Raw genomic sequence first — 18,997 nt, forward strand, 5'->3', positions numbered from 1 at the left:
CAAGAAATGGAAGGAAATGCTTTTCAGACATGCATTCCAGAAGACTTTTGCATTGCTTTGTCTTTAGACGGACAATGCAAATGCCAAGGAATAGTGCACAGTTAAAATGAATGAGCTGAATGATGAAGGAATAATGTCCAGATCCACATTTCCTTCTGCTCAGTACAATCACCCTGAAGACCTTTGAGCAGCACATAGCAGTTCTGCTTGGTTGTGACCTGAAGTCCGCAATCATGGTGATCATGAAAAGACAAATCAGAAAGGTGGCATGCAATATTTTGTAACTGGCCAAGTGAAGAGCGATGCCTTTGGTTTAACTTGCCATTTGGGGATATCCTCTCTTTCTTTGTACGTTGGTTTGTTTGGTCTAGTTCCCTCAAACACCGATATATTGGGATACGGTTGTGTCTCTTTTTAGAACACAGCTCTACAACCAGGATCCAAAGGCTAACTACAGGTATGCACCACGGCTTACCCAAGTTCCTTTGAATGAATGCATCCCCTGCCAATTTGAACAGCAAAACTCCAGCCCACATCATAAACTGCTGTGGAAACTCCTTTCAGATTCCAAAGTGGTTTGTTATATGGCACCCAGTGGGGCAGAACAGCTGTTAGCACAAGCTAATATTCACTTCGGGCACACACAGCTAGTTGTGTGCTTTGTTGTAACCCAGACAATGTTCGACGTTTCCAGACAAAACTGCAGCTCAGTGAAACTTGGGTATATGTATAGATTTATGACCCAATCATCCATTTCAAGTTAGAAGAACAGATTCTCTCTCTCTCTCTCTCTCTCTCTCTCTCTCTCTCTCTCACACACACACACACACACAATTTTAAGGAAAGATGCCAAATACAACTTCACAAGATATGTGAAGCATCATCTATTGAACACAATGATTTAGTCATTTAATTTTTAGGAGACACCTGTGGTTGAAACAGCTTGAAAATTTAGACAGCCCAGTACTGATTGGATTTTTTTTTAAAAAAAAAAAAACCAAAAAAACTGGGTCAGCACAACACGTTACATTTTGGGAAAATATCATGGATAGTTTTTGCCCCCTGTTACTCTGACTAATCATTCTTACTAAAAAGAAGGCAGCTTCATGGAATCATGTTTCCTCTTAAAGTCCAATCTTTTCAGAGAATTTAGAATGAGCTCATAATGACCCAAGAGATTAAGGTCCACTGATATCCAAGGGAAATTGTTGCCTCTTTGGGAAAGCTTGGGCGTTGTACCATTTGCAAAGCATGAGCATCGTCATGTAAGAAATAGAGGGGAGAGCAGAGACCCCCTCGCCTGCTTTAAACAGTCCTTGTTCTGCTGGTTTCAAACAAATAAATGTGAGCAGAATACAACTTGGTCTTGTTTGCTTGGCTGCTTGTTTCATCATCAACCTTCAACCTCTGTAACTCCTCAAGTCAACCCCCAACATGGAGCCCAGTTGCCGTTCCTTCTCTTGCAGGGAAATTGGAATCACAGTCACAGAGGGAGGTAAAGATCTCTAGCTATGATGCACCACAGCTTTGCTTTGTTTTTCAGTATGTAACTTATAGCTATTTATTTGTTATTGGACTTTAAACCCACCTTTCCCCTCACAACAACAAGGTACGTGGGTTAGGCTGAAAGTTGGTGAGAAGTTACCTCATTGAGCTTCATCACCAAGTGGGGTTTTGAAGCTGTGTCTCTCCAGTCTTAACCCAACACCTCAATTGCTGTGCCCCCACTCACACCCTGCATTCAGCAGACTTGATTTTAGTACAATCGCAAGATTTAATCATAGGGAAACATGGCTCAGAGATTCCTCCCTCCTTCAACTAGTTAAACATCCCACTCTAATTTCCCTGCTTGTTTGAACAAGCCTAACTGCCATGATGAAAAAGTGATGTCATTCAAGAAAGGGATTGGGACCACTTTCCAAACCCTTCTCTGTGACTGTGGGATCCACGGTCAGCTTCCCTGTAGTAGGGAAAGTGGTGGTGTTGACAGACAGGGGGCTGCCATTGCTGATGAAAGCTTGTCAATAACACCAATGTTGCATTTTGGGCAAGGCCCTCGGTAAATAATACGAGGGTTTGATGTAGCAGAGTACACACAAGAAACAGACTCACAGGATGGTTACAAACGGCCTATAAATTCATCTACATCCCAACATGCCCTGCTATAATGCATACCTGTAATTATATTGCTGAAGGACCCGGTAACTAAAACCAAAATGAGCATTTTGACCCATGAGGCTGGCAGGGCCCACCTGCCCTTCACATCAGGTAAGTAAAGTAAGTAAGTAAGTAAAGTTTTATTTATACCCCGCCCTCCCCGGTCAAGACCAGGCTCAGGGCGGCTAACATCAAATATCAAATACCTTAAAACACAATCAAACAATTGATTAAAATACAGCTTAAAAATTAGAATCAGGATAGAATTAAATGATTGCCCATGAATTACAACCATAGGGGTCGGGAACCTCAAGTATTCATCAGGGCCAGCTATCCATGTTGGTCCCACATGAGCCGATAAAAGGGCCAAGAGGTAACTTACAGGGTCCCATAGAGGGAGGTCAAACTGGGCCTGGACCGAAGGCCAGGCGGAACAACTCCATCTTGCAGGCGCTGCAGAAAGATGTCAAGTCCTGAAGGGTCCTGGTCTCCTGCAATAGAGTGTTCCACCAGGCTGGGGCAAAGCCAAAAAGGTAGCTGGGTCTGTGAGGCTTGGCTTTTATTTCCCACAATGCCCTGGATGGAAACTATGCTGGGCATTCCAGAGCATCGTGGGAAGTTAAAAAGGCACTGATGCCAGAGTGCTGCTGCTATGCCAAACTGTCCAGTAAGCCTGCAAGGGGTCCCTAGATGTAAGAAGGGGCCCCAGGCCAATTTGCCAAGACCCCTGCCCACCTGGCTCCCCATCAAATCTGGGACGGACAAACAATTACCCACTGGCTAACAGAAAATGTAAATGTTCCCGGAAGACAAAAACGAAAGAGTAGTGCCAGTAACGGAGCGATTGTTTTACCACATCCATCAGAGATTCTCCACGCAAGAAGATCACAACCCTTTCACCCCTCAGCCTCTGCTGGGCCCACAATAATTAACTCTTTTGATCAGAGCTGAGCAGAACAGAGTCTGATGACCTTCCACAAAAGTGAACTTTAGACCTCTCAGAAAGGAGAAGTTTCATTAAAAATAAAAGCAGTTCTCTGTACAGTCATAAAGTCCACTCTCCTGAAAGCTCCGCGGGTTGTCTGAAGTTCAAAACAGTTCCTCCTGACCATTTATGGCTAGCTCTTTAATGTTGGATATTTTTGAACAAACTCTGAGTAAAGGCACAGCTGCACAAAGAAGAGGGGGCTCTTTTTCTAGTATTGTTGTTGTTGTTGTTACAGAGATAATGAAATGCTCTCCTGTGACTTCGCGTTATTGGTGAAAAAGTAACAGGCCCAGTTCAGAAAACATCACACAGCCAAGTTAAATAATTAATCCTGAAGCATCGTGAATGGAAATGTATCCAGTTTGAAGCATTTGTTATTACAAAGAGGACCTCGGGCCGTGGACACGCACAGGTTCCCTTGTTCCTAAGCAGCTTATCTTTCTTGTGTGACTGCCAAATAAAGCAAAGCCATCCTTGTTACTGAAGCAATTAAAAATGGAAGAGTATTTTTTTTTTTTTTAAGGAAAAGGAAACTGTCCACATGAAAGGTTACAAGTTGAGCTCCTGATCCCATGCAAACTCTTCCCAATATTTCAAAATATGAGAGATGATCTGGTTCAACATTACATCAACCTTTACCCAAGAAGGGTCAAAGTCAACATAGAAGACGAACCCCATGTGTCACAGAACCTTGGAATATAAAGAACTGAACCAGCTATGGATCCCTCTCTATGGAATTTTATTCATTCATACATACATACATACATACCCACTCTGCCCATCTGTCTGGGTTTGCCCAGCTAATCTGGGCAACTCCCAACAGATTCAAAACAGAATAAAACATCAAATATTAAAAACTTCCCTAAAGAGGGCTGGCTTCAGATGTCTTCTAAAAGTCAGGGGGTGCCACCTGCAGTGAGCGCCCCGGGGGTGAGTGTCCCAGGCGGGCGGGGTGGCAATGTCACCCCCTATTACGGAAGACACCTGGGGTGGACCACCCCCACCGCACCCCCTTCCTCTGCCACTGGATGGTGGGAGGGGAAGTAAAAATGACCACCAGGATTTTACCAGGTTTCAGTTGTAGATACACCTGGTGGGATTGCCATGCACAAGTGAGGCTACATGGCTTATGGTCTGCACTGGGGTTAGCAGGTTATAAACTGAGCAGACCTTCAGCAATCAAAATGGAAATGTTGTTCCCCTAGATTTTTAATTAGTTTACCTTGTAACAGATATGCTGGTTGTGCAATCTTGCAATCAGAAGATTATTTCCTCCCTTATCAAGAAAGTAACCTGTTGAGTGAGATGCTAAGCAGGGCTGGGAAAATGTCTTAAATTCCTAGGCACCAACATCGCATTGAGAAGAAAGAATCCAGAAGCAGCATCAAACTCAACAACATCCTCCGTATGTACAGCTGACAGTGAGATTCTCAGTTCCTAGCCACCTGCATGAAATATTTAGGCATCCAGTCAACCTGGTGCCTGGTTTCTTTTCCCCTTCTCAGCCTTGATTATAACAAACACGGCAGCATACCTTCCCACATATCACAGATGAAATGAGGGGCAATTTTGTACCCTTGAGTTGTAACACTCCCATTGTCACATGATGCATTGCTACTCTCTTAGTTACATGCTGCTGAAGAAGCCTGACTGTGGGCACATTTAGTCATTGGCTCTGCAGTTAAATAGACTGTCCACTTCTCAGGCAAGATGCCTAGAACTGCTTACAAGAGTGCAAAATGTTTAACCCCACAATAGATATCTTTCTAATAGGGTATTTCTACCAGTCAGTACCTGCTTCTTGGGAGAAAGGCGATGACAAACCTAGACAGCATCTTAAAAAGCAGAGACATCACCTTGGTGACAAAGGCCCATATAGTTAAAGCTATGGTTTTCCCAGTAGTGATGTATGGAAGTGAGAGCTGGACCATAAAGAAGGCTGATCGCCGGAGAATTGATGTTTTTGAATTATGGTGCTGGAGAAGACTCTTAAGAGTCCCATGGACTGCAAGAAGATCAAACCTATCCATTCTGAAGGAAATCAGCCCTGAGTGCTCACTGGAAGGGCAGATCCTAAAGCTGAGGCTCCAATACTTTGGCCACCTCATGAGAAGAGAAGACTCCCTGGAAAAGACCCTGATGTTGGAAAAGATGGAGGGCACAAGGAAAAGGGGACGACAGAGGATGAGATGTTTGGACAGTGTTCTCGAAGCTACCAGCATGAGTTTGACCAAACTGCGGGAGGCAGTGGAAGACAGAAGTGCCTGGCTGCTCTGGTCCATGGGGTCACGAAGAGTCGGACACGACTAAACGACTAAACAACAACAACCAATCAGTATGTGGAAAATGATTTTGCTGCAATAGGAAGACATTTAGCTGATGGCTGAGGATTTGTGTTCTCTCCTAAGCCATTGGGTTTTAAAAATTTACCACCGCTGTTTAAATGTGTGTGTTTGTGTGTGTGTGTGTGTCATTGCCAAAGCAATTAGCACTTTGGGGAGTTCTAGGAAAACATGCCGGACATTTCGCTGAAAAGTTATTTAGAAGGGAAGCTGTACTGTTTGCAAGCAAGAAAAAGGAAATCCTTTCTGCCAAAGGCAAATCAATTTAATGATGCCAAGTGGGAATATTCCAGAGTTCTTTCTGGTTACCCACAGGGCAAGCAGCCATATTATTCTGCCTGATGGGCAGTGGCACCTTGTGTAAACAAAAGATTCTGTCCACCTTCCTAAAGGAGGCAACATTTTTTTTCCCAGCCTGGAGTCAGATGCATACATCCCATAAAAAGTAGTCATTTTCCTGCATGATTCAGCAACTGTGCACTCAAGAATCTTGCAAGTTAGCTGTAACAAGCTAACTTAAAGTTGGGGTAATGGGAAGATCAGTCCTCGGCAGGTGTTGGTAATTGCCTGCAGCACAGCAAATAAGGAGTATTTTAATCGTAATAAGCAACCAACAGAAAGCAACCAGGTTGGGAATGGTGCAGCCAGTCAATGACAGAGCTGGGTTCAAAATGCAGGACAAAAGAAAGGCAAGCATGGAGGAAGGAGACAGCAGAGGTCAAATGGTAGAATTCTGGAGCAGAGCTGGCCCACACATTACACAGAAGGAGGTGGTATTGCTGGTGCCCTTCCTGCCTCATCGCTGGGGTCTTCCACAGGTTTGCTTCCAGTGTCAATTCCTGCACTTTTCTTAAGGATTTGGCCCACACTTCAAATGATTCAGATGTGTCTTTATGTAATCCATCAGATTACCTCTCTCCCCTATCTGACCCGAATGCCCAAACAGGACTACAGAAATTGCCCAAGAGCTGCTTATTATCCCATGTCAAAATGTCACCTCAGTTGCACTGCTATTCTCCATTTACAGCACAACTGTACATCACTGGGGATGTGAGGCTGCCACTGAACCTGATCTTTCGGTAACATCTAGCTGAAGAACCTCTTGTGTTTAGCATTGCTGCTTCAGTTCTTCGGCTCTAAAAGGCAGGGAAATGCTGAATCTCATGGTATCGTGTCAGAAGTTTCATTTTATAGACATTACTGGGGAGGTGCAGGTCAGCGGCAGCTGATAGTCTCCGGTTAGGCCTTTGGAAAGGAGCAAGCCCCACAGGGGTGGCCACACCCAAAGTTGTTTGCAGCCTCATCCTTTTTCAACTGCCTGCCTCCATTCCCATCCCCCCCCCCATGTCCTATCTCTGCTTCTGGGATTAAGCCAGGTCAGCTTGAAGAATTACTGGGTACTATCTTGTGTAGAAAAAAATGTCCCCCTTCTTTCCTCCCAAAGACCCTTTTCAAAGACATAAGTTCACAACTGTTTACAAAGTGGATATGGGTCTGTTCTCCAAGGTTATTCTTAGTTTGGCTGCTGTGTAAACAACTGATGTCAGTGTGGAGGCTGTCCTGCAGGAGACAATGGGCTGGGTAATTACAAGAAAAAGAGTGCAACAGGCACTCAAAACGCATCTTCCATATTTAGTGTCTAAAAGTGGGATAAAAGAAAACACAACATGATGAAAACTATTTATTATCCAGCTATGCTCAGCTTCTCTCCTTCCCCTCCTGCCTTGCAGTTGTTTCCTGGTGTTTGGGAACCTGCATTGGCAGAGACAACCTTAATCAAACCATTGTGGGGCTCCCTTCAGCATACCTCAGATGTTTGTCCCTGAGTGGAAACCCTCAAATTTGCTTCTATTTTGGTTTTAGACAAAATATCAGGGCCAACACTGCTAAGCAGCGATTTCCCCAGGACATTTTGCTGCCTGAGACAAAAGGCTAACCTGGCACAGCTGACGCCAGCATTCCAGGAGCAGAAGGTGACTAGCCCATCAGGTGAGTCTTGATATAATGCTTGAGACTACACCGTATCCTTCCCTGCACCTGAGGTCAGGGCACAATTTTGCCCTTCAACATCTCACTGCAGCTTTCCAGGATCAGCTGCAGGAAGCAGAAGGCACATTCAAACAAATTGCATGTCCATTTCTAGGTGCAATTAAAATGTGCAATTAGGTAAAGGTAAAGGGACCCCTGACCATTAGGTCCAGTCGTGACCGACTCTGGGGTTGCGGCGCTCATCTCGCTTTATTGGCCGAGGGAGCCAGCGTACAGCTTCCGGGTCATGTAGCCAGCATGACTAAGCCGCTTCTGGAGAACCAGAGCAGTGCACGGAAATGCCGTTTACCTTCCCACCGGAGCGGTACCTATTTATCTACTTGCACTTTGACGTGCTTTCGAACTGCTAGGTTGGCAGGAGCAGGGACCGAGCAACGGGAGCTCACTCTGTTGTGGGGATTCGAATTGCCGACCTTCTGATCGGCAAGTCCTAGGCTCTACGGCTTTCCATTTCTTGCACAGAGGTTCCTTCTTAGCATTTCTGGCAAATTATGGCACTGAGGGCAACCAGGGCCAACAATTGCCAAGTTCATGTAGTCGTTGTGATGCTGCATTGCATCAAGCCCAAAGGATTGAGATTGAGACTTCTCTATTTTGATTCCTTTCTCCACCATCCAACACTAACAGTTATGACACCGGTGAGTTTACTAATTTTAGGGAATTGTCATTAGGATAAAATAGTTCACAGGTTAAAACTTTTTATTAGGTGTGCCTCAAAAATTGAATTCTGAAAGGAAAAAGGTTAAATGTTAAAAATTCCAAAGTCAGATTTGGATTCTGAAATTTTCCAATTTAAAAACTGGTACAATAATTTGTTTTTGAATTATGTAATTCCAGAAATAAGATTAGGAAAGGATTCCAGCTACAAGAGCAAGAATTCCAGGGTATGGTATACATACACATGGAGGAGTCTACCTTCTTGGTTAAAGCAGGTCTAGGTCTGATCAGCACTTTGGATAGGAGACTACTTGGGAACCACATGTTTGCTGCCATGGGTGTCATCATGGAAGAAAGTCAGGGTGCAAATGTCAGAAAATAAAAGCAAAAACAAAAAGCAGGATGGAGTTTTGAAATATATTTTCCAGCCAGACTTTTCCTTCTTAAAAATAGTGGCAAAAAGAAGCTAAACAATTGGGTTATACCAGTGCCATAGAGGATTCTCAATATATTACCAAATTTTAAAGGCATTTATTCAGTGAAGAATTTGGGACCTTTTCTTACCAATCAGAAGAGACTGACTTATTCTCTTGCTCCCATTTTTCTTGCCATGTTTTTCGCATTAAAGCATGCAATGCTCTCTTATTTACCATGTAAACAACGTATTGTTTTTAATCATTTTTTATCAGCTAGAGAGTCATAAAACTAATTTGAATGTCTTCATTTCTGTTGCCAGACTTTTCCACTCAACCACCACCCTCACAAACATACAAACATTATTACTCAAAGTTTTGTTTTGGTCTAGATTGTTTAAAACATCTTATGTTGCTATTTACCATTTTCCAAAAGAATGGCAACAACTGAGTTACTTTTCGGGGGGGGGGACCTGAATAACTGAAAATATTTGTTGGCAATGCTACAACAAAGCAGGAATAATAACAGTGAAAAGTCACTTAAAATGTTTACCTTTATAGGAGAGTTTAAGTCTTGGGACATTTTGTTTAGATGTTACGGACAATGGCAAGAGTATCATTCCCAAGCAGAACATCATACGAAGATGTTGGGTTTTGAGAGATATTGTTCCAACCATTTCTCCGGAATTTTTTCTTGCACTTCTCATTTCTTTCAACAATCCAAAAGAAATCTGTAAAGAAAAATAAAATGTAATTGTCCTTGGTTAAAGTAAGATTTGTTTTCTTTCGTTTTTAAATGAAGGATGGCTAAAAGCATTCTTCTCAACGGAAAATATTTTATGATATACTCGACAAAAATTCAGATGGACACAAAGGAGGCAGACATGCTTGCTCATGGGTAGACATACTAAGACGCAGGGGCTGGATCTGGCCCAGTCGCCTTCTAAATCCTGCCCACAGACAGTCCGGGAATCAGCGTGTTTTAGTGAGTTTTTACATGAGTAGAATGTGTCCTTTTATTTAAAATGCATCTCTTTGTGGGACCTAAAGGTAAAGGTAAAGGTACCCCTGCCCGTACGGGCCAGTCGTGTCTGACTCTAGGGTTGCATGCTCATCTCGCTCTAGAGGCCGTGAGCCGCCGCCGTCCGAAGACACTTCTGGGTCACGTGGCCAGCGTGACGAAGCTGCATCTGGCGAGCCAGCACCAGCGCCGCACACGGAAACGCCGTTTACCTTCCCGCTATAAAGCGGTACCTATTTATCTACTTGCACTTAAGAGTGCTTTCGAACTGCTAGGCGCGGCAGCAGCAGGAGGCCCCATTAGCTAAAGTGGTACTTCAGGTTAAGTACAGTTTCAGGTTAAGAACGGACCTCTGGAACGAATTAAGTACTTAATCCGATGTACCACTGTACATAACTGACAGTAGTAGCACATGCATTTTTGTCATTTGAATACTCATCAATTAGTGGCTCATCCCTTGGTAACTTTCAGCCAGACATGCAAGTTCCTTAGGCATTTTCAAAAGTCCCCCCCCCCCACATGTTCTCTGCTGTTCACACAACCAGCCTCTGTAAGTTCAGCAAATGTTTGGCATGCACACGTGCAAGAGGTGAAAACAGTATTTCTCCTTCTATGTGTTCAGCGAACATCAAGCGGGCACCCTTCTGAAACAGACTGTTTTCTCCATGGAAAACCATTGTCCTTGAGCTGACCCTGAGCAATAGGAACGTTTCATGGATAGCAATTAGCCACTGATGGGTATTTGCACGTGCAAGCTACCATTTGATGCCGCAGCCCAGCCAATGATGGCATTGCTTTTGTATCCAGCCCACCTACTTTATGGGTCCTAAGATGTGACTTTCTAGTTGGCTGCTGGCCATCCCTTAGACAGAACCACTGAGCCAAGAAATCTCCCCACCCCCTGGCAATGGACGACCGTGAAGATATGCAGCATTTAGGACAGGAAGGAAAGGGGGAAATGAGCTTGAGACGAGCACATCTTGGCTGGCTCACCTGTGCAAGAGCCTTTGAATGGGAAGAAGAGGAAGTACCTTCAAGTACATGAGAAAAATGTGAACCAGCAAATAAATAAATAAATAAATCCAAAGATGCACTTGCCTGCTTTCGACAAATCCTGAAAATGGCTACAGAATGAACATTTCGTCCTCTGTTGAGCAATTTTTGTTTACTGAAGACATTTGTCCTTTGTGTGCATCTCCCTTTTGTCTATTTATTTAAAAAATACAATCTCCTTAGAACGCAACACACTAGGCCTCCTTTATACACAAGGCAGCTGCTCAGCGACATCAGGGCCAACTGAGTCTCCCTCTTTATTCATTGCGGACTTGGCTGCTTGCTGGAGTTGGATCCCCATCAGATTCCAATTTGTTGCTCCATCTCCTAAAAGCAGAAGGGAGACCTCGAGAGCTTCTCTTAAGAGACTGGTAGTTGTTTTGTCAATGGTGCCCATGGGACATCAAGCCATAGGAAATTCCTGCTCTTTCCATCGTCAAGGGTTAATGAGATCCATACTCTGAGACTGAGCGAAAAAGAGCCACTGTTTTCTGTATGGACCAACTCATTCGCGTTCTTTATCAGACACAAGTCAAAAAGGGGCTTCTGCTTTTGGTTTAAGTCTTTAGTATTTCTGTTAAGCGTTTTTTTCTGAGAATCCCTTTGGAGAGATCATGAAAAAAACACACAATGATATGGCGGTAGGGCAGCGCTTAACAAGGGTCCTCAACCCTGAGGACCACACTCCCTTGTGGGGGTTGCATGCCAATGGTGGGGGGCCAGAGGCAAAAAGTGGCCAGAGCAATGGATGTGAGCCTCCCCTTTGTACAGTGGGCTACATTCCATCCATGCAAAAGCCAGAGGTTTCACATACACACAAACAGACACCCAATCTCCCCCTTCTCCACCCTGGCAAATGAGGCATCATCACAGGTCAAGGACATGTTCCAACCAGGCGAAGGCGCTCGATATCACAGCACAGGGGCAGCAGAGCCTGGTCCATTAGGGCAAGTGGGGCCAGGACCTTCTTAGGCATATCCAGCGCTGTGGTGCAAAGATCCCTCTGCCTCCCCCACCACCCTGATCCCCGGCGTAGTGGTGGTGATCAAGCAAGAAAACGTGCTGGCAGAGATGCTCTCTGGAGTCGGGGCGCCCGAGAAGGCAACCTGGGAAGGCTGTGAGCCGCCCTTCACCAGGAAGAAGGAGGACAACGACCGGGAGCAGGGACGTCTTTAGCAGATGCAGAGGCCATCCTCAGTCTCTGCAGGGATCGCTCTCCTCCCGCGGAGGCTTGGGAAGAAAGCTGCACGCCCGCCAGCCATATAGTTGGCGGGGTGCAGCTGGCGGGCGTGCAGGGAAAGGGGAGGCGGCTGGCAAAGTCGAGCAGCTCCCCCACTTGCTGAGAGGCCAGCGCCCTGACGCAATGAACCACTAAGCCCTATGGGAAAGACGGCTCTGAGTGGGACGCTGCCCTACCAGCCTTCAGCCAGCACCTACCATCCAGGGAGTGGCACGGCCTGTCAGCTCCCTTATCGCTAGTCTGGGCATTGCCATTGTAGAAGGGAAGAAGATGGGGGCGGGGGACTAGAATCGGTCAGTTAACTCTACGTGCTATTGGCTGTGGCTTCACCGACTCTTGGGCTCCCCACCAGTTCCAGGGAGCACCAGTCTCCACTGGAGCAGCAGCAGGAAGGAGCAGGTCTTGGGAAAGTCCGGGGCAGCCTTTATCCCTGCTGCACCAGTGGCTCCCCACCTGACTTAGAAGGCAAGGTTTACAGCCAGTCCCTTTAAATCCAACATTTCAAACATATTCAAGCTGCCCATGACTCCTATCATAGCTGAATCACCTTCAAGGCTCGGGTGTTCCCCCATAACAGGCAAAGGGGCTGACTCTGCCATGCATTCTCTTGCATGCCACAACTTGCGGGTTTATTCTCATCACACAATATTCTTTGTTGCCATATGGAGATGAGGAAAAATTCCAGTTTTAGTGTCAAAGAGTGCAATCCTATGCATGCCTATCTGGAAATAAGGCACTTGTGCTTACTTCCGAGAAGACATAAGCCCATTTATTTCAATGGCTTTACTCTGAGTGTGACTAACGTTGGATATCACCCATAGGATTGGGGCTGTCTTTGGCATGGAATGGTCACTTCCATTCAACTCCTCTCCACAGCCATGTTAATGGAGACATCACCCTTGCTACTATGTTGCATAAAGGCAGGAAAAGAAAAAGCACACACCCCAATCTCTGATGAAGAGCCACACTACCTAGTTTCACATTTGCCCTGCTTCATGTCTTGACAGATATCTGAAAAAGAAACTGTTCATTTCTCCCAACAGCAGTCAGATTCACAGTGTGATCGTCGGCATGTTGCAAAGCCCGCTGTGTTCAGTGGGACCTACTCCCTAGTAAACACAGTTTGGATTGCAGCGTCAAAGCACAACCATATCAAGTCCTACTGAAGTCAATGTCTTTGGCATCAGTAAGTAAGTTTAGGATTAAAACCAATTTAGTTAACATCAATAACTCCAATGAAACCACGAAACTGTGGAGCTGGAGCCAATTGATGGATAGTTAATTTATTCCAGGGTCTCACAGCAGCCAATAGGAGTCAGTGTAACTATATGAGACTTCATAGGCCACTCTGTTCAATCTGATATCTAAATGCAACTTATAGCACTTGGGGAAGGTTTTGCGCTTTAGCCACAGAGTCTTAACACAAAAGGGTTGTGACTCACCCATAAATTCAGCTTGTCAGCCTTGACTGACATAATATCCATGTTATTATTCTTAAACTACATTAACTGAATCCAGAGAGAGTTTTAAAGGAGCCATTAATGAGACGGTTCCAGGAACAACGTTGACTATGCGTGTATAGAAAGACGTATCAGGTGCAGTGCACTACAGTGGGATTTGTTTAAGAAGGAAAAAGTTGAACATGATGTGCTAACAATGGAATGTCAACCTGCCTTTTCACTGCAAGGCTTAAGTTGATGATTGTGAAATAACCTTTAGAGTTATCACATTGCTTATTGTTATACTGCGTGCCTGAAGGCTGGGAGTTCAATATCAGGTAAAATTGAGGTCATACCCTTTTGTCTCTACCAAGCACTGTGATGAATAAAATCACAGCAATCACTGCTATCCTCAGTTATTGTTACCAACAGCAGTTATGTTCTGTCTTGGGACTGTAGCATAATGGTAGAGTGAACATCTCCAGGTTTAGCAAATGATGATGGGAAAGAGCTGTAAAACCCTGGACTTCCTGTGATGTCTACTTTAGGTTTTTGTCAAGGTGGGCTTTGTTTTCCATTTTGGATCTTTTATTATTATTATTATTATTATTATTATTATTATTATTATTATTAATGGAATTGGCTGTGCCTTCTCCCTGCTTCCATTGATTTAAAAATGGGACACTATCAGGAGAACTTCTCCAGTGGATTGTGTCCAATATAAAAAGCTACTCACTGTGGCTTATGCCCAAAGGCAGGTGTTAACAGGAGCTTGGAAGAGAGATGGATACGTCATTCTCAAGGGCCAGGCAAGATTCCATGGGGGGGGGGGAGAGAGAATATCAGTTGAACAAAGCACTTAAAAAGCACTTATCAAGGGTCAAGCTAACCTCAAAGATATTTGGTAGAAGAGACACTGATCCCAAAGGTGAGATCTAAGGAAAAGAAATGCATACCATGATGGTTGATAATTGTAATACTCCTTGTAAACCACTTAGAGGTTTCACTACCATCAAATGGTAAATAAATTTTATTAGATATACACTTTTAAATTCATCCACCAGTAAGATGTGCATTTTATATGCATCTCTTATGTTAAGCACGTATTTTTGTGCAAACATTTTATGCACTGAAATTTCAGAGCAAAATTCATAAAAGTGAACATTCCAACTGGGAGCTGTGTTCTGATCCTCGAGCAAGTTTGGGAGTACCAGACTGGGCCAGTCTGCTGTGAGAGGCAAGCCGAATGAATTCATCCCCTAAGCCTAGTCCAAAGCTCATGATTCCCAGCAGGCAGGTCTTCTGAAGCTTGAACCAGCTTTTCCAACTCATCTCTTGGACCATAAGCCAAGTTAACACACATTGAAGCATTGATCAAAGCCTTGCTTTGGTCTGCTTCTCCAGTTACTAAGAGATCATCTTGGACTCGGTCGATAAGAGCTGCGCTTGAAATGCCCAGAATGTCTGCTTATATCCACGAGAACCCCTTAGCTCTTCTGCATCAGGATAGCATTCCTAGAGTTGCTTGTGTGCGATTCTAGTGTGACAAAGAAGACTACAGAAGGGACAACTCTTATCTCTCTAGCAGGGAGTAAGGGTGGTGGAGTTTGATCGTAGCCAACGAAAGAGAAAGAAATGTGGTTTGGCTAGCAAAAAGGAAGAGGAATATGGGAGGGGCGACAACTGCATAACTGCTCTGGCTTTGGTAAACTGATGCTACATTAAATATTAGCACTTGCTGTCTGGACCTCTGCCTGCGGTACATAAATGATTATTGCAGGAACACCCAGTTCTCCAATATTCTCTCCTCACAAGGGAACTAACCTTGTAAAAAAACAAAAAAACACCTTCCCTTGAAACTTATTCCCCACTTGGGAAGGTGGGGTGAGCGAAACATCCCTGTTCTTACCATGTCATCACCACTGTATACGTCTCTTAGCTCCTAATACTAGGAGGTGCTATTGAGAAAGAAGTGCGTTCAGCTAATAGGAATGCTTTCAGAGACGTTCTGCTTTCTCCAACTAGGTTTTGGATTCGCATTTTTATAGTCAGTTGACGCAATCCAGAAAAAGCTCTCAGGCCTCAGCCCCGTCAGTTCCAGTGGAATGTGTTGCACACACATAACGGACTTTTGCTGGATTTTGCCCAGAGGGGAAGAGGAAAATACATGCAGGAAAAGTGCAGAGCACGGTACCCATTTCTATGTGCACTCAAGCATATTCCCAACTGGGATTAATTCCACGCACCCCCCCCCCCCGACAAAGTGTGCCTGGATTTTACAGAAATAGAATTGGTGAGACAAAATGCTTATGCAGCACTTCAAATTGATTACCTTATGCAGAGCAAGTAATTCAATTTCATCATAGCCTAAAGATATGGATTTCAATGGGCTTTTGCTGTTGTCGTTTTATCAACGCATCACACTCAGTTCTCATTTGTCTAGGCTGATATTGAGGGGGGGGGGAGTAGTTTAAGATAACCCAGAGTTGGCTACATGCAAAGAAAAAGAAGGAAGATTGAGCTCTTAGGACCAGTCCCCTCTTTCTTTTCCCATGAATACAGCACTACATTTGCCCTTCTGCATTGATTCAGGCCACACCTGACCCAGAGCAGAACTGAGTTACAAATTGGCTAAAGAAGAACAAAACCTTTAATGGAATACAACCCATGAGGTACTGCAGGATGACTGTGAACACCTAGTCCAGGAATACTCATGCTTACGTGTAATTGTTGATCCACCAGAGAGGAACTGTACATCACCTTGAAAGGTAGGCTGCACGTCTGCATTTTAGGTGTGCTTATAGTTTTTGGTCCAGATAAAATGATCTATGCATGTATCACCTTCCCTGGATGGGGCGGGGGGACCAAAAAGCAGAATCCTAGGGGCTGAGTTCTCTTCACATAAAATATTTGAGAGGGGCGCCGTCCCCAAACTTGAGGGGTATTGCCATTCAAATGGTGTGTGCAAAGCACCCTTGGACTATGTAGTGTAAGAATAATTATCCTAGGCATTTCATCAAACATACATGCAACTGAGAAGGGTTTGCACTTAAACATGCAATTAAGATGCCTGCCTTGCAGTATCAGTACCAATATTTTGTTGTCGTTTAGTCGTTTAGTCGTGTCCAACTCTTCGTGACCCCATGGACCAGAGCACACCAGGCACTTCTGTCTTCCACTGCATCCCACAGTTTGGTCAAACTTATGCTGGTAGCTTCGAGAACACTATCCAACCATCTTGTCCTCTGTCATCCCTTTTTCCTTGTGCCCTCCATCTTTCCCAACGTCAGGGTCTTTTCCAGGGAGTCTTCTCTTCTCATGAGGTGGCCAAAGTATTGGAGCCTCAGCTTCACGATCTGTCCTTCCAGTGAGCACTCAGGGCTGATTTCCTTCAGAATGGATCGGTTTGATCTTCTTGCAGTCCATGGGACACTCAAGAGTCTCCTCCAGCACCATAATTCAAAAGTATCAATTCTTCGGCGATCAGCCTTCTTTATGGTCCAGCTCTCACTTCCATACATCACTACTGGGAAAACCATAGCTTTAACTACACGGACCTTTGTTGGCAAGGTGATGTCTCTGCTTTTTAAGATGCTGTCTAGGTTTGTCATTGGAGTTAGAAATGAGCTAACAGCAACCCAACATGGCTCCTGAACTTCAGGTGACAGCTGGCAGGACCAACTGCCCCTTGTCTGCCGGTCATGAATGAATTCACCCTGGCTCTGACTACCAAGAATCAGTCTGCATTGGTTCTTGGGAACAGAACACTACTGTTCAAGGTTAGCCTCCCCATGAGGGATGGGCAAATATGTCAACTTCAGGGTCTCTCTGTTCCTCAGTTTCCCCATCTTAGGTGGAATTCTCCACATTTCTACACCAGTTTGTGATTAAACAAACATATCAGTATTTTAGAGCCATTTCTCCATACACATTTTTGCAAGCGATTTTCCTTAATAATATTCTCTCCTTTTTGGTATGTTACTTTCATTAATGTATGCATTCTTCTGCATCCACCCAAGGTGTTCTGGTCTTCACTCTCTCTGCCTGCCCAATCTATAGCTACCAGCTGTACCAACAAGAACATAGCCAATTGGCCAAAATTAACAGTCTTTAAATTATTTCACCTGATCTCAAGAATTAATTTCAGATTTCACTCCTCAGAATGTGTAGAGTGTTGTATTCCTTTCCTTTTATGGGTCTTAGCTTGAAAATATATGACAACTGCTATTTACACAATATTTTTGAAAGACAATGCGTGGTTATTACAGCTGCTTTGTGCATGTTGCTCAAAACACTTTCAGAGACTGAGTGCTTTGCAATGTTGTTCCTGCTCACCTGAAAGTTCTCTAAATTGCACCACCCATTCCAGGTGGCCACCAAGGCAGAAAAGGACCAGCAAGCAAATTTCAAATGTTTCAGCTTCACTGTCTTCTTGAATTTGGCGATTATAACAATTCAGCCAGTCTTAAATAACAGGTGTTTTTTAAAAAATAAAAAATAAAAAATAATGTGTAGTAAAAACAACAACAATTATCTCAAATTGCTCATCTAACCTGCCCCCAAAATCAAATCACCCTGTTTTTGCAATCAGTTCCACAACCTCTAATTAAAACTTTTAAACCTTGATCATGAAAAAGAGTTCATAAGAAGAATAATCACAAAACACTATATGGAGCTCAAATGTCTCATATTAAAAATCCAACTATCTTTCAAACGGATGAACGTTATTAATATTAATCAAATATTAATCAAATATTAATCATTTGTTCATATAAAATTATTATTATTATTATTATTATTATTATTATTATTATTATTATTAAACATTTATACCCCACCCATCTGGCTGGGTTTCCCCAGCCACTCTGGGCGGCTTCCAACAAAATATTAGTCTGTTAAACATTAAAAGCTTCCCTAAACAGGGCTGCCTTCAGGTGTCTTCTAAAAGTCTGGTAATTGTTGTTCTCTTTGACATCTGGTGGGAGGGTGTTCCATAGGGTGGGTGCCACTACCGAGAAGGGGCTCTGCCTGGTTCCCTGTAACTTGGCTTCTTGCAGTGAGGGAACAGCCAGAAGGCCCTCGGCACTGGACCTCAGTGTCCGGGTAGAATGATGGGGGTGGAGATGCTCCTTCAGGATGGAACCATCATAAAATAAACCACAGCAGAACACACATCCAAGAAAAACCTTTGACTGAATCTGAATGCAAAGAAAAGGCTTCAAAGACTTCAAAGCTTATCCAAGCTAAACATGGTGGAGAAAGGGTGACCTATAGAATGTGTTTTATTCAGAAGTTATGCTTCTAGAAGCCAGCAATGTACTTTGATTTCCAAATAGCCACCTGAGATGATGGACAAAAAAACAAGCCGAACTGGCTTGGAAGGGTGTATACCTTATTCACGAATAAGCTGTGCCATGCCAAATGGAAGGATGTTCATCTCAAAGCTTGCAAACTTTGGCATGCCGTGTAAACTGGCACACAGAACGTTTGCAAAAACCCCATTGCGTGGACAGGCGGAGTCCCCAGATCCCGAGTGGTCCCCCCGTCATGTGGAATAACGACTCTAGACAACGTGCTATGGGATTAAATTGGCCACAACTTTATTAAATTTCAAATGTGGGTAGACCTTGGCTCAGGC

General features: G+C 44.0%; 1 protein-coding gene across 1 annotated transcript in view; it reads right to left on the minus strand.

The window, feature by feature from the left end:
- Positions 1-18,997, minus strand: part of SEMA3D (semaphorin 3D) — a 174,560-nt gene that overhangs the window by 111,042 nt on the left and 44,521 nt on the right. The window contains exon 2 of the mRNA XM_081860956.1: positions 9,160-9,337. Within this exon, the coding sequence (XP_081717082.1) occupies positions 9,160-9,313 (154 nt within the window). The 5' untranslated portion in view covers positions 9,314-9,337. The remainder of the gene's footprint in view (positions 1-9,159; positions 9,338-18,997) is intronic.

This window comes from Podarcis erhardii (assembly GCF_964252035.2).
Source record: "Podarcis erhardii genome assembly, chromosome: 5".
Lineage (NCBI taxonomy): Eukaryota > Metazoa > Chordata > Lepidosauria > Squamata > Lacertidae > Podarcis > Podarcis erhardii.